The 14,389-nt window shown below is 43.6% G+C and overlaps 1 protein-coding gene, 1 non-coding gene and 1 pseudogene across 2 annotated transcripts in view; all 3 read left to right on the forward strand.

The window, feature by feature from the left end:
* HYDIN (HYDIN axonemal central pair apparatus protein) overlaps positions 1-14,389 on the forward strand; it is a 431,283-nt gene that overhangs the window by 364,817 nt on the left and 52,077 nt on the right. The window contains exons 55-61 of the mRNA XM_089902455.1: positions 369-468; positions 2,145-2,244; positions 3,840-4,008; positions 4,527-4,765; positions 6,453-6,570; positions 13,211-13,415; positions 14,134-14,369. Of these exons, the coding sequence (XP_089758581.1) occupies positions 369-468; positions 2,145-2,244; positions 3,840-4,008; positions 4,527-4,765; positions 6,453-6,570; positions 13,211-13,415; positions 14,134-14,369 (1,167 nt within the window). The remainder of the gene's footprint in view (positions 1-368; positions 469-2,144; positions 2,245-3,839; positions 4,009-4,526; positions 4,766-6,452; positions 6,571-13,210; positions 13,416-14,133; positions 14,370-14,389) is intronic.
* LOC115802529 (small nucleolar RNA SNORA70) lies at positions 6,905-7,039 on the forward strand. The gene has a single exon (XR_004022990.1). It is a non-coding gene; the product is annotated as a small nucleolar RNA SNORA70 (small nucleolar RNA).
* On the forward strand, positions 6,996-7,436 carry LOC149744694 (large ribosomal subunit protein uL16-like; annotated as a pseudogene).

Below are 14,389 nucleotides of genomic sequence, written 5' to 3' on the forward strand. Positions count from 1 at the left end.
AAATGCTCTTCAGGTTTATTTGACTTGAAAGTTCAAAGAACACTTTCCTGCAATGTATACTCACAACCCAAACTTCAGTAAGGTAGTGACAATCATGCAAATAATTGAAACCCAGTAAGTGGACAGGTTGGAAGATGCAGTCCCATTTCCCCATCCTTGTATTGATTGTCTACACCAGCCTTCCCCAAAGGGTGTTATGAAGAACACTCATCCTACCAAATGCTCAGCGAAAACAAAAGCTGAATACATTTCAAAAATGTTCCTTACCATAGCCCCTTCTTCATGATTCCTCCTGCATGTTCCATAGTTCAGGCTCCAAGCACCTTGTGGGTCTTGCTTTTACAAAAGAATTTCTCTTACCCCGACAGGTTTTAGATGCAGACAACCTCGTTGGTGTCGTTCAGATTGAAAACATCCTGATCTTTGCAGAGTCCTACGACGTTGCCTTGGACATCACCTTCCCCAAAGGTCTGTTGACCCCTTCAAGGAAAGGGTGTTTAGAGGTCACATCTTTTAGGCAGTATGTTTCTTGTGTAGAGAAAGATCAGTGGTTGTTGGGGAGAGAGGTGGAATTTAGGTAAATAGTAATCATGCAAGTTCAAGTGATGTTAGCAATGTTACTATGAATCTTAATTTCTCCAACTGGAGACAACAAGGCGTGGTCAAAATATAAAATTTGCAGAGCTCTCTTCTGAATAGTCATCTGAGAGTGAGCTCTTATCTGCCTGCCTGTGTTGTTTTTCTATCACTGCCCTAAAAAATTACCACAAACGTTATGGGTTAAAACAATACATATTTATTATCTTACAGTTCTTTAGGTCAGCAGTCCAAAATGGATCTCACTGGGCTAAAAGCACAGTGTTGGCAGGGCTGCGTCCCCTTCTGGAGTCTCTGGGGGCGAACCCGTTTCCTTGCCTTCTCCACCTTCTGGAAGCCACACACGTCCCTCAGCTCATGGTCCCCTTCCTCCATCTTCAAAGCCAGCAATGTTGGGTCAGGTCCTTCTCACGCTGCCATCTCTCTGGTTCGCCCACTTCTGTCTCCCTCTTCTACTTTTAAGGACCTTTGTGATTACTTGGAGCCCACCCAGAGAATCGAGTATGATCTCCACTGTTTTAGTCAGGTGATTAGCAATCTTAATTCCATCTGATACCGTAATTCCCCTTTGCCATGTAGGCTAGCATATTTACAGGTACCAGGGACTAGGACGTGGACATCTTGCAGGGGAGGGAGTGGGGGTGGTGCAGGGCATTATCCTGCCTACCACACTGCGCCAACACCCAGGTTAGGGCCCTCCTTCCTCCGATAGGTCTCCTACTCAGCAAGACTCGTAGAATGTTAAAGCTGCATATTTGCCTGGATGTCATTAGTCTTATGTACAACAACACTTACTGCAGGATTATTTATAATAATGGAAGGTTAGGAATACCCTAAATGCCTATCTATAATGAAATATTATTATTGTAGGAATAATATTGTAAATTATGAAACAGCCATATTATACAGCCATTAAAATCACACTTATGGGGCTTCCCTGGTGGCGCAGTGGTTGAGAATCCACCTGCCGATGCAGGGGACATGGGTTCGTGCCCCGGTCCGGGAAGATCCCACATGCCGCGGAGCGGCTGGGCCCGTGAGCCATGGCCGCTGGGCCTGCGCGTCCGGAGTCTGTGCTCCTCAACGGGAGAGGCCACAACAGTGAGAGGCCCGCGTACCACAAAAAAAAAAATCACACTTATTGGGAGTTTTTAATTGTTTGGGGAAATGTTTATGACATAATGCAAAGTATAACAATACAGATGTATACGTTATATCCCAATTCTGAATATTATACACATGATTCAAAAATCTTTTTCGACACTGGGAGTTTTAGCTAATGAGAGACGTGAAAGGAAGAACAGTAGTCCTAGGATAGAAGCCAGAGGGAGCCACCCCATTGAACTGGGCGCAAGAGCAGTGTCTGTTGTTTGTTTACTAAGGCTCAATTACAAGAGGCTTTTCTAGGCACAGTGTTTTCAGAAAACAGATTCTCTGAAATTGTCGCCGTGGATTTTCCGTGTGAACTTCAACTGGAAGCTCCCCTGCTTCTCACTGCCATGCCCACTCATCCCACCCTTCCCCACCCCGGCCCCTGGCTTCTGCAGGAGCTGAAGGAGGCCTCGATTTTGGGATTGTGAGGGTCATGGAGGAGGTGAAACATCCCCTGCAACTGAAGAACCGTGGGAAACACGAGGTCATGTTCAGGTAACCTAAAAATCAGACAGCATGTGGTCATCCACATCCACTCATGGCAAGAAGTGTGTTGCCTGAGAGATTTTTTTAAAAAGTCGATCAGGGAAATCATAAGAACCATCTCTGCTGTTAGCTCCTCTTGGCTTCAGATGAATAGAATCCCAACTGCCCTATAGCCTGGAGCCACAGGGGTCTGGGGGTCGGGGGAGAGCCTCAGGGGGAGGTTGGGAGGAGGAGATACTGGGGTGAGGTATGGTCTTAGGGGTGGAGTGAGAGACCGGAGATGGCGGCCCTGGCCTTAAGCCATCCTGCCCTCCTTTCAGCTCCTCTCTGTTTCATAAGTTGGCAGTCTACATAGGATTTCATGTAAAGACCTAGGGATTTTCCAGTTTTCTTTTTTAATTTTAAGAACTACTGTATTATAGACTCCAAGTGGTGGCCTGGTGGAATAGAGCTCCAGCTTGTGCTCATCCTTGAGATTAAAAATGAAACACTAAATAAGGGAGATTCCTCAGAGAGGAAAGAGTGACGCTGGGTGCAGGGAGGGAGGAGGTCCCTCAGGCAGTGCCAGCACCTATGGCCAGTCGATTTTATGGAAGGTCATCCCTCCCCCAGAAGAATTCAGAGTTGATAAAGGAACTTCCCCCGGCAGACCTGGAGGCATTCAGTGTATTCACGATAATTTCGCTTTAGTTCAAATATTGCCGAAATTAGAGCAGTCCCACCTCAATACTACCGTTCCTTAGAACCCTAAATTGAAATAAATAACTATAAATAAAAGCTAAACTGGAATCCTGCCCGTCGTGAGTTTTGTTTTAGATTGTGACAGGGCGTTAGCTCTGCTCTTTTAGGTTTCATGGAACAGAGGCACCCTTGGGTTGGAGTAAGTGATCAGGGTTCACTGAAGGGATGTGCAGGGGAGTGAGGAAGCACAGGCACCATGCACATAGCAACGAAGGGCCAGGTCTCCTGGACCCTACTGGGGATAACATGTGGGTCCCCACGGCAACTGCAGGTGTCTCGCCTCAGCTTCAGTTTCTTGCTCCAGCTCCAGTCCCCCTGGCATCTCGTGAGTCAGCTTTTCTCTGTGACCCCTCACCTCACCTGCATTGGGCCGTGGCCTCACTTCTGAACACCTCTGTTGCATGACTTCTGCCCCCGCCCTTTCTCTCCTTCCTTAGATCCTCTGGCTTCTGCATCACTGTTGCCTCTGTGTGTGCTGCATTCAGTCTCAGAGCAGGGAGGGAGGAAGGAGGGGGGACAAAGAGAGAGAGGGAGACAGAGAGACAGGGAGGGAGAGAAATGAATTGATTTAGTTGGTCCTTATCCAGCATCACGTGTTCCTATTAGACACAGCTCTCCTGCAAGGACCCCTCTTAACCGCAGGCTAGAGATGGCTGTCTTTGCCTCAAGCACCAATGCTTGGCCTGGTCAATCCTGGCTGAGGAGGGGTGGCCACAGAGTACAAAGCACAGTGAACACTGCTACGCACAGTGGTTAAACAGGGCTGGGGACATGGCAGGCACTTAACAGTCTAGAGTCTCATCTCTAGTGTCTTGGGTTCCCTAGATAATGACTAAAACTGACTTTTTATTCTTGCCTCTCAGCTTTTCTGTGGACTCCTTAGGGATTTCAGCAACCAATATAAGTTCCATGATCTCAGTCCAACCCAAGAAGGGCTCACTGACCACAGTGGAAAAACCCACAAATGTCCAGGTGCTCTTCCGTGCAAAAAAGGAAGTGAAGATGGAGCACCAGCCAGTTCTGCGCTGTCAGGTAAGCGAGCTCAAAGGGAGGACCCACACGGTGGCAGGCTCGTGGGACTCACGCCTAAAGGAAGCGTACGCAGTCTAACCCATGCTCCAGGGGGGGAAAGGGAGTGCTGGCCTGGTGGCAACCAGAGAGGATACACCAGGGCTTAGGGAACTACAGGCACGGGTAGGTCGGGTGGGAGGTATGCAGAGTCATCAGAAATTGACAACCCCAGAGCAGAAATGTGGCCCCTGGTCTTCGGAAGAGACAAGACCAGAGATAGGGAAACTGAGTTTCAAGTCAAAATGAAGAGAAGGGAAGTGAAAATGGGAGGCACACGTGGTGCATTTTGACCCATGGCTGGTACACGGTAAGTTTTATGTTAGCATTTACTCGTATTGATGATGCAATAATATAAAGAGAATGATACAGAGAACTTGGCTTCATGTCAATGAAGAAAATACGGAATGAAGTGGACAGTCATGGACATTCTGGAGTTATGCTGGTGGCTGACATCTTCCCAATCCTTTTTCCCTTTCTAGATTATTGAGCCCAGTATCTCAGAAGGAGGTAAAATCATTTCCAGCATCCCAATTAAGATCTCTGTGAATGCCGTGTTCTCCAGATACAGCATCAGCCCCTCCTCCATCATCAACTTCGGGGCTTTGATCTGTGGCACGCGTAAAAGCTCCTCCTTCACCATAGAAAATCAAGGTGTAATCGATTTCAAATACACCCTTTATAGGCTGACAGGGGAGAGCTCCCTCCATCAAAAGAAAGTGTAAGACAAGTATTTTCTTAACTCACACCGTTCCCTGGTTAATTAGTACTTTATATTTTACAGTGAGCTTTCATATAGTTTATCTAAATTCACCCCCAATCCCCTTTTGTGGGTAAGGTTACTAAGGTTTAGAAGTGACTCATCCAAGATTATGGAAGAAATCATCAGTGGAGCTCAGTTCTGAACCCACATGTCTGACTCCAAACTTCACATGCTTTCCAACTGCTGTCCAATATATGATACATTTTAATTGAACAAATGTAAAATCTTCTGTATGGGATTGTGTCTGTTGTCCTGGTGCTCCTAGGGTGCTACATTACTTACCAGTAAGTCATTGTCCTATCTGTCATTCTGTAGGATTTATAACAGCAAGCTAAATCAAAAGGAATCATAGCTGTGCTTCATCATGGGGGATGGCAAAGGGTACCCTGGAAATTTGGACTAGAGAAAGCCTGGTGAGGGCCTTCTTTCCCGGGACTGTTTTTACCTTCTCCCCATGAAGACACTTTATCACAACAGCTAACTTAGTAATTGTTCCAACAGCAAAACTCTGTATTCTTCAAAAGGTGGCTGTCAATCAATTAATCAAAACCATTTACCTTTCTGAGTGCTTTTGGCTTTTATTTGTCATATTCCTTTTTGACAAATTAGGGATTGTTTTTACCAGTTCCCAGGTACTTTGTCTTGACTTTCAAATGAATTGACTTTCTAAATAATTAGTAATTTAAGATTGACTTCCTAATTAATCGTTTTAAATCAGACATACAGCTTTACATTGCTTGTAATTGTTTTATATTTTTGTTGATCTCCTCTTCCATTTTGGCAAAGTTTGAACATACTAAGACATTTTTAATTAAACTGTCTAAAGTCTCTTTCTTCCAAATCTAATTTCAACCTAATTTTTTATTACTTATTTTATAATTTAATAATGTTTATTTATAGATATTATAATTTTGTTTTGCTTTAAACTGGTTTTAATTTTAATTTATTTTTCATCTTAGCATACACAAATTCATGCAAAGCACTCAAACTCCAGTTGTTCTGGTCATTAAGCAAGTGAATGCTCAAATATATAAAACTCTCAAAAGTTTAAAATTGTACCCCAAATACATTTTAATATTTTAGGTGAACTGGCCTCTAAAACACCAATTCTTGGGTAAACTAGTTTCGAGTGAAGTGAACACCTACCAAAACCTGTGTTTGTGCTATTGTTTACGCTAAGTCTTAAAAGCACCGTGACTGTAAATGTGAAGAAGAAGGACAGAATTCCATCTATTGGCCATTGCGCGTTTTAAGTGATAGAAGATTTGAGGTCTACAAATAATTTCCACACACAACTTTCCAGTGAACTCAAGCAGACGTTTAAAATTATTATTTACTTGTCCTTATAGTTAATAAGTATAATTAAGTATAATATAATATAATATATATAATATAATATAATATAATATAATTAAGTATAATAATAATAAGTATAGTTAATAAGTATAATTTCTGCGCGCTCCTCTCACAACTGTTAAATGAGTTTGGTTGATGATGAACAAGCTGACTGTGCTTCCCCGATGCCCTCTTGGGCAAGGAAAGGCCCTTTCCTCCATTCCAAGGAGAAGGGACCTTGCAAGCAGACAGGCAGGTGGTATTTAATGACCACCCCAACCTGAGGGTACGCTCTTGCTTCCTTAATCAGTGTCAGCCATGTTAGACATGCAAGATCCCGGGAAAGAGAGAGCTTCTACAGGACTGGACCTTCTAAGGCAACCAAGTTCTCTGACTCTGTTCAGAAAGACATAAATGTCACAAACCAGGTGAGCACCCTTTTCCTTTTTCACAGAAACCCCTGTGTTCTAGCAACAGAAACCTGCCGACTAGTTCTAGCAACAAATACTTCCCCAGGATAGTGGGATTTGAATTTTGAATATTCCTACTATGGCAGGAATATTAAATAGTTATAATGAAATATCACTTTCCTCTTGAAATAAGGAGTTATGGCTTTTAATTTGGTTATCCTCTTTTGCTTTAAAACCTTCATTGGCTCCTCATTGCTTTAAAATTAGTTTCTACTCTTCATAAGTATTTCAATCAAGAATCATTTGTTGATATGAAATAGAAGCCCATTCAGATTGGCTTAAATAAAGGAGATTGCAGCCAGTTAAGCCGACCGTGCTCTTTTCCCCATGGGGGCCCGGTGCGCAATGGCTGCAAACAGCAGCCTCCTCGGTAGTGTGTGCGGCCTGTTGCCTGTATGGGTTGCCCTAAGGGACCTTGGAGACAGCCCTTTCCAGTGGACGTTAATGACTGGCATGCTGTCCCCAATCTAGGCTCCAGACAGGTATGCGTGGTGCCTCTGGAAAGCCCCAGGGCACAGTGGCCAGGGTCCACATTGGCAAGGTCATAATGTCCATCCGCACCAAGCTGCAGAACAAGGAGCATGTGATTGAGGCCCTCCGCAGGGCCAAGTTCAAGTTCCCTGGCCGCCAGAAGATCCACATCTCCAAGAAGTGGGGATTTACTAAGTTTAATGCAGATGAATTTGAATACATGGTGGCAGAAAAGCGGCTCATTCCAGTTGGCTGTGGGGTCAAGTACATCCCTAATCGTGGCCCCCTGGACAAATGGCGGGCCCTGCACTCATAAGAGCCTTGGAGCTGCCCCTCCCTACCCATGCCCACCAATAAACTCTACTTTCTTTTCCCTGTCAAAAAAATAAAATAAAAGGAGATTTGAAGACTTTTACATCTGGTAAGATGAAGTAGACATCTTTTTCCCTAGTCTTCCAACTAAGTACAACTAAAAACCATGTATTTTTGTATTTATGTATAAAACAAACACAGAAGACTGATAAATGGAGAGAAAAAAATCACACCAGCTAGGGTCCTTGGGACCCAATAGACATCACAGTGATGAGTTCCCTGATTTCTTTTTGCTTCGTATACCCTAGATCGGGTGCTGAGGGAGCCAGCAATCCAGAAACATCAACAAGCACGGACCAAAAAAGGCCCCAACAAAAGCCTTCTCCCACTAGCCAAAGGACCAGGAAAAGGTAGCCTAGCAAGACAGAAAACTTTCAGATAAGAACTGTAATATTACAGTCAAACATGACAGAGAAATCTGTGGTCCTACCCCACATATTTCAAGCAAAGGCCAGTGGGGAGCCTAGACTTCTCACTCAATCCAGGCTATAATGAGGTGCCCTGACCCCCTGCCAAAGTGATGTCCAAGAACAGTCAGTAGGGAGCCGGACATTCATTACCCACCATCACCTCCACCATTGTCAATGGCAACACCACATGGGGAGCCTTGACTTCCACTCCAACCCAGTGGTAATGAGACATCCTTCTCATCCCCCCCCAGGGGACCTCCTAACCCATGGAATCAGCAGAACAGTAATGAGACACTCTTACCCCTCCCCACAAGGGAAATATTAGTCAAAGACTAGTGGGGAACTGGAACTGCCACCCTAAGAAGTCCGAGTGGAGAATCTGGACTACTCTCCCCACCTGGCAGTAACAAGGCAGTGTTACCCCCCTCCCCTGCCCGAGTGGTGTCAGAGAAAGCCAGCTCAAACAGAAGTTAAATAAGATCCATAGTCTCATAATAGAATACCCAAAATATCCAGGTTTCAACTGAAAATCACTCAGCATACCAAGATCCTGGAAGATCTCAAACTAAGTGAAAATAGATGCCGACACCGAGATGCCCGAGATGTTAGAATTATCTGACAAAGATGTTAAAGCAACCAGCATAATGTTTCAAAAAGCCGTTACAAATATGCTTGGAAGAAATAAAAATATAGTAAGTCTCAGCAAAGAAAGAGAAAATATAAAGAAGAACCAAATGGAAATTTTGGAATTGAAAAAAATGAATCACCAAAATTTAAAACTCAGTGGATAGGGCTTCCCCGGTGGCGCAGTGGTTGAGAGTCCGCCTGCCGATGCAGGGGACACGGGTTCGTGCCCCGGTCCGGGAAGATCCCACATGCCGCGGAGCGGCTGGGCCCGTGAGCCATGGCCGCTGAGCCTGCACGTCCGGAGCCTGTGCTGCACAACGGGAGAGGCCACAAGAGTGAGAGGCCCGCGTACCGCAAAAAAAAAAACAAAAAAACAACTCAGTGGATGGATTCAACAACAGAATGGAGGAAACAAAAGAAAGACTCGGTGAACTTGAAGCCAGAAAAATAGAAATTCCTGTGTCTGTTTCCTATTGCTCCCATAACAAATCACCTCAAACTTAGTGGCTTAAAGCAATACAAATTGTTTCCCTTGTTTAAATTGTTCTGTAGGTCAGAAGTCTGATACAGGTGTCACTAGGTGAAGGTCAAGGTATTGGCAAGATACCTGCATTCTTTTCTAGAGACTTTAGGAGAGAATCCACTTTCTTCCCTTTTCCATGTTCTAGAGGATACCTGCATTCCTTGGTTCATGATTCCCTTCCTCCATCTTCAAAACCAACAATGGTGGATCAGGTCCTTCTCATATCACATTACTCCAGCCTCTTCCATAGTCACGTCTCCCTCTAACTCTCTTATGTCTGCTTCTTCCATTTCTGAGGACTCTTGTGATTACATTGGGCCGAGTATAGTACAGGATACTATCCCCATCTCAAGGTTCTTAATTCAATCATATCAACAAAGTCCCTTTGCCATGTAAGGTAATATATTCACAGGTTCCAGGGATTAGGATGTTGACATCTTTACAAGAGATGCCCAATCTTAGGTGTCTTAGGATGCCCAATATAAAGAAAAAGAGAAAATAGACTGTTTTGCGTCTACTGAAAGTCTGTTTAGTCTAATGGGAAAAAAGTGAACAGACCCTCAGGGACCTGTGGAACTATAACAAAAAATCTAACAACCCTGTCATCAGAGTTCCAGAAAGAGGTAGGAAATAGGTAGGGCTGCGGAGCAAGCCTGCGTTTGCTATTAACTTAAACCGGCATTAGTATCAGTCAGGGTCTGTTATTGTCATGGTAACAGGCAACCTTAAAAGTTATCAATAGCTTTAAACAACAAAATTCTATTCAATATTTCTCACTAATGTCTATGGGGGAGGAAGGAGGACACTGCGCTGGGTTGCCCTTACACTCAGACCCAGACTTTTGGGTTGCCATGGCAGACAGAAGGGGACAGTGTGATAAATTACACATTGTCTCTTAAAATTGCCTCTTGAAAGTGACACCCTTTACTTCTGCTCACAATTCATTGACTAAAGAAGTCACATGGTTTAATGTAATAACCGTGTGTTCAAAAAGCTAAAAATATATGATGAACAGCACTAATTAAAATTTATCAGAAGGTGTAGCAATACTCTTTCTTATTTTGCTTCAAGCAGGGGCTCCTACCCTGCAGTTCAGGGCCTCCCAGGACTACTGGGTGATGAGTGACACAAAGAGAATAGAAGCATTCTATTTTTTATGTCACTTTGGAGAGGCTTTATTTTATGCTACTTTCCCAAATTAGTTACAACTTTGGGACGCTCTCCATGGTTCCTCCTCTTCCTCTTTCTTCTTTTCTTCCTTCCTTCCTCTCTGCTCTACTTCTCCACTCTTACCTTCAGAAAGAAAGTGTACTGTATTAAAGAGGGAAATGTATTAATAATTACACTACTTAGTTGGTTAATAGTTCAAGAAATAACCTTTATTGGGTTACAGTGTTTGTAGAGCTATAATAATGTAAAAATTTGTATGCTATGTTATTAGAAATATACTACATTAGTGCATTTGAGAGAATAAGGTCAGAAAGTCCCTGTATAGACACAGGTAGGGTAAGGAGGAGGTGCTCGTGGATGGCTGTTTACATTCTAGCTACTACTTCACCAGTGAAGTAAGGAAAGAACACAGTTGGCATTCAAGCAAATGGAGCAGAGGATTCAGCCCAAACTCTGTTACAAAGTCTCCACTTAGTTTAAGGATATTATAATGTCCTTATAGGATATATGTATATATAATACGGAGGATTATAATACGCTATTTTAAAAGCATATGCAAATGAAGAAAAATGATAGCTGGTCATCGAGCAATGGTGGACTAGCTAATTCTACCCTGGAGAAAAGTCTGATGGAATTTGTGGTGGTGGTGGGGTCAGGGTAGGGGATATTGAAAGGAGAGAAAGAAGGAGTGAGATTCTTTGGAGAAGGGTTAGGAGCCAAACTAGGAAGGCATATTTGGGGAGAGTTGAGCATGCTGCCTCTCTTCCCTTTGGTGGGACTGATCAGCCTGAATAAACCTGGTACATTGCCTTCTCCGTCTCATCTCTTTGTATAAACGGAAAGCAACCATAGATGGAGGCTTTTCCTTGTGAATCTCTCATTTAGTGTTTCGTTTTGTTTTGTTTAATATTGGAGTATGGTTGATTTGCAGTGTTGTGTTGGTTTCGGTGTGTGGCAAGGTGATTTGGTTGTACATACATGTGTGTCTGTTCTTTTTCGGATTCTTTTCCCATGTAGGTTATTGAAGAGTATTAAGTGGAGTTCCCTGTGCTATGCAGTGTGTCCTTGTTGATTATCTATTTCATTCATTTAGTGTTTTTTTAGTATTGTTATAAAAGGAAAATAGTCTTTTCTTACTCTAGTTGAAAAGTAAAATATTGATAGAAAGAAGCATAAACAATGCCTAATCCCATCACCCTGAGTTAGTTACTGATAATATTTGGCATATGTGCACAATTGAGGTAATATATTAATAACTTTATACTATTTTTTCACTTACCTTTCTCATAAGCATTTTCCTAAGCCATTAAAACCTTTCATAAATATAATTTTGATTCCTATGAAATGTCCTATCATGTGAATGTACAAAAATATTTCCTTATTTTTATTTTGTGTAAAATAATTCAGAATAAACCTCTACAAAGCTGTTTTGTTTTCAAAGAATGGAAATTCATGTTTGTCCTAAAACATAACTAATAACGTAAATCCACAAATAAATAAAGATCATGACACCAAAAAAAACAAATAAATAAATAAAAAGGAGAGAAAAGAAAAGAAAAAGAAGTAGGTAGGGTTGAAAAGGTACTCAAGGAAAAAAATGGCTAAAAGCTTCCCACATTTGGCAAAATATTTAAACCTACAAATGCAAGAATCTGGGAAAATCTCAAACAGGACAAACCCAAAGGAATCCACACCAACACACATCATAGTCAAATTTCTAAAAGCTAAAGACAAAAATCTTGAAAGCAATGAGGGAGGACTGACTCCTTACATGCTTACATATAGGGGGCAAACTATTTAAATGACAGCAGATTTCTTACCAAAAACCAGAGGGGCCAAAAGGAAATGGCACAACATTTTGCAAGTGTGGAAAGCAAATCCCTGTGAACCCGGAATCTTATATCCAGCAAAGATATCCCTCAGAAATGAATGGAAAATCAAAATCTTCTCAGATGAAGGAAAACTAAATTTGTCACCAGCAGATCTCTCCTAAAAGAATGGCTAAAGGAAGTTCTCTAAACAAAAAGTAAACAATAACAGAAGGAATCATGGAGCATCAAGAAGGAAGAAAAAACATGGCAAGCAATTATGTGGGTAAATTCAATAGACTTTGCTTCTCCTCTTGAATTTTCTAAATTACATTTATCAAAGAAAAAGTTATAACATTGTCTGATATGGTTCTAAAAGGACGTAGAGGAAATATTTTAAACACTTATAAAAGGCAGAGGGTAAATAAGCAATTGACAAGCAACATGCTGAACACTACAATTAAGGTGTGTATGGAGGGAGGGGCTCCAGAAAGATGGAGGAATGAAATCCTGCTGTTCCTGGTAGCTGTTAAAAGTCATTGAAGTAATCATTTTGTAATATATACAGGTATCAAGTCATCATGTCATACACCTTAAACTTACACAATGTTATATGTCAATTATATCTCAATAAGCCTGAGGGCAAAAAAATAAGAAAGGAAGGAAGCTCCTAAGAACCAGAGAAGTATATGATAACACCCCATGTTTTGAGCACAGATGCTTTGCTAATTGCTTCATACACATTCTTTTATTGAAGCCTCCGGTGATCTCAGGGTAAAGTGTTTAGCTTCATTTTACTGATAAGCGAAAACTCAGAGAAGTCACCTGTCAAAGTCAAACAGTTAATACGCAGCAGGGCTGCGATTCAGACCCAGGAGCATCTGACTCAAAAGTCCATGGTCCTAAGCCCTGTTTCCCATCTGGGTGAGTGTCGCGCTATGCAGAGTGTGTCTGTTCCCTTAGACCCCACTTAGCCGTGACTGCTCAAAAGGGATGTGCATAGAAAGAAGTGCCGAGAAAGCCTGCCCCTGAAGACCCCCAGACTCTCCCTGCCTCCAGGAGAAGAGCTGGGCCCAGAGAGAGCCTGTGGGGAGAGCCCCCCAACCCCCCCCCACATCCAGTCCCTCTTGACACCATCTCATGACTCTGGTGGAAGGGCTCAGACTCTGCCACCCACTCTGCCTCTGCCCCTCCTGCCCCTCCCACCCTTCCTGCAGGCTCGCTTCACCCTCGGCATGTTCACCGTGTACCCTGGGTTTGGCTCCATCCCTTCTGGAGGAATGCAGGTCGTGACCATTGACTGTGTGGCTGACCCTGTGGGAAGATGTGAGGAATTTATAGCGATTGATATCTCTGACCGAGACCCAAGAGACCAGCCCGCTGGCATTCCTTACAGCCTGTTGGCCGAAGCCTGTCAGCCAGGTACTGGGCACTCAGATGGGACAGCACCCCTTAAAAGACCTTCCTTCCTCTGTAAGGACCCCCTCCCTTGCAGATGCCTAATAGACGTGGCTGGGCTTCTTCCTTTGGGACCTTGGATCTTCCTGTGGTGTCTTCAACCATATTTTTCCTTACAGACTTACAGGGCATGCACGCCTAGAAGGGGATGTGCAGCTTTAAACTCCTGGTCTTCCTGAGTTTGGTCTGGGATTCTCAGATGGATAGTGGTACCTGGCAATGATGGTGCAATGGGATATGGCACAGAACCCAGAAACACTGAATCCTGCTCATGGCCAGGCCACTCCCTGTAACATATGCACAGAGAACAGTGGTCAATGACTGAGTGTATTACAGCTTTAACCCAGAAAGAGCTCAGATGAAGCACGGAGACAGCTCCTCTTGCTCTGGCTGTAGGTCCCCTGCAGCCTCTCACCAAAGTGGGCCAAATGCCTCCTCCCTTCCTCAGCTCACCCCGGATCTTATCCTCCTTACCATTGGGAGGAAAAGGTGGTTGGAGTCCGGAGACCAGCAAAAGCAGTGCAAAAGAGGAAGACAGAATTTGTCCCATCCCTCACACCTTCTGTGCGAATTCCCCTCTGTGATTGTCCTTTGCTGGAGTCTAAACCTCCAAATTAGGAATTGCAGAGAGCAGGAATCGAGCTCTCAGCCTTCATCTCACAGCCTTCCCTCCACTCCCCAGCTTTCGTGACCGACAACACCACCGTGATATTTGAGGAGCACCAAATCTGTAGCAGCGCCAACCTGTACAGCATCCTGCAGACCGTAGAGAGCGGGGGGCTGTTTGTGGAGGATGAGAACAAGTTCATCTTCTGCAATGTCCTGGTGGGCCATCGGGCCAAGGCTCGGTTCAAGATCTCCAACATGGGAAAGATCACCTGTGACGTGAACATTGTGGTTAAGCCCGTCTCCAACAAGGTGAGTAGGCCCAGTGGCCC

The sequence above is a fragment of the Delphinapterus leucas genome, chromosome 20 (genome assembly GCF_059928025.1).
Source record: "Delphinapterus leucas isolate spDelLeu-1000000601 "Yukka" chromosome 20, BTC_Dleu_Yukka2, whole genome shotgun sequence".
In the NCBI taxonomy this organism is placed as follows: domain Eukaryota; kingdom Metazoa; phylum Chordata; class Mammalia; order Artiodactyla; family Monodontidae; genus Delphinapterus; species Delphinapterus leucas.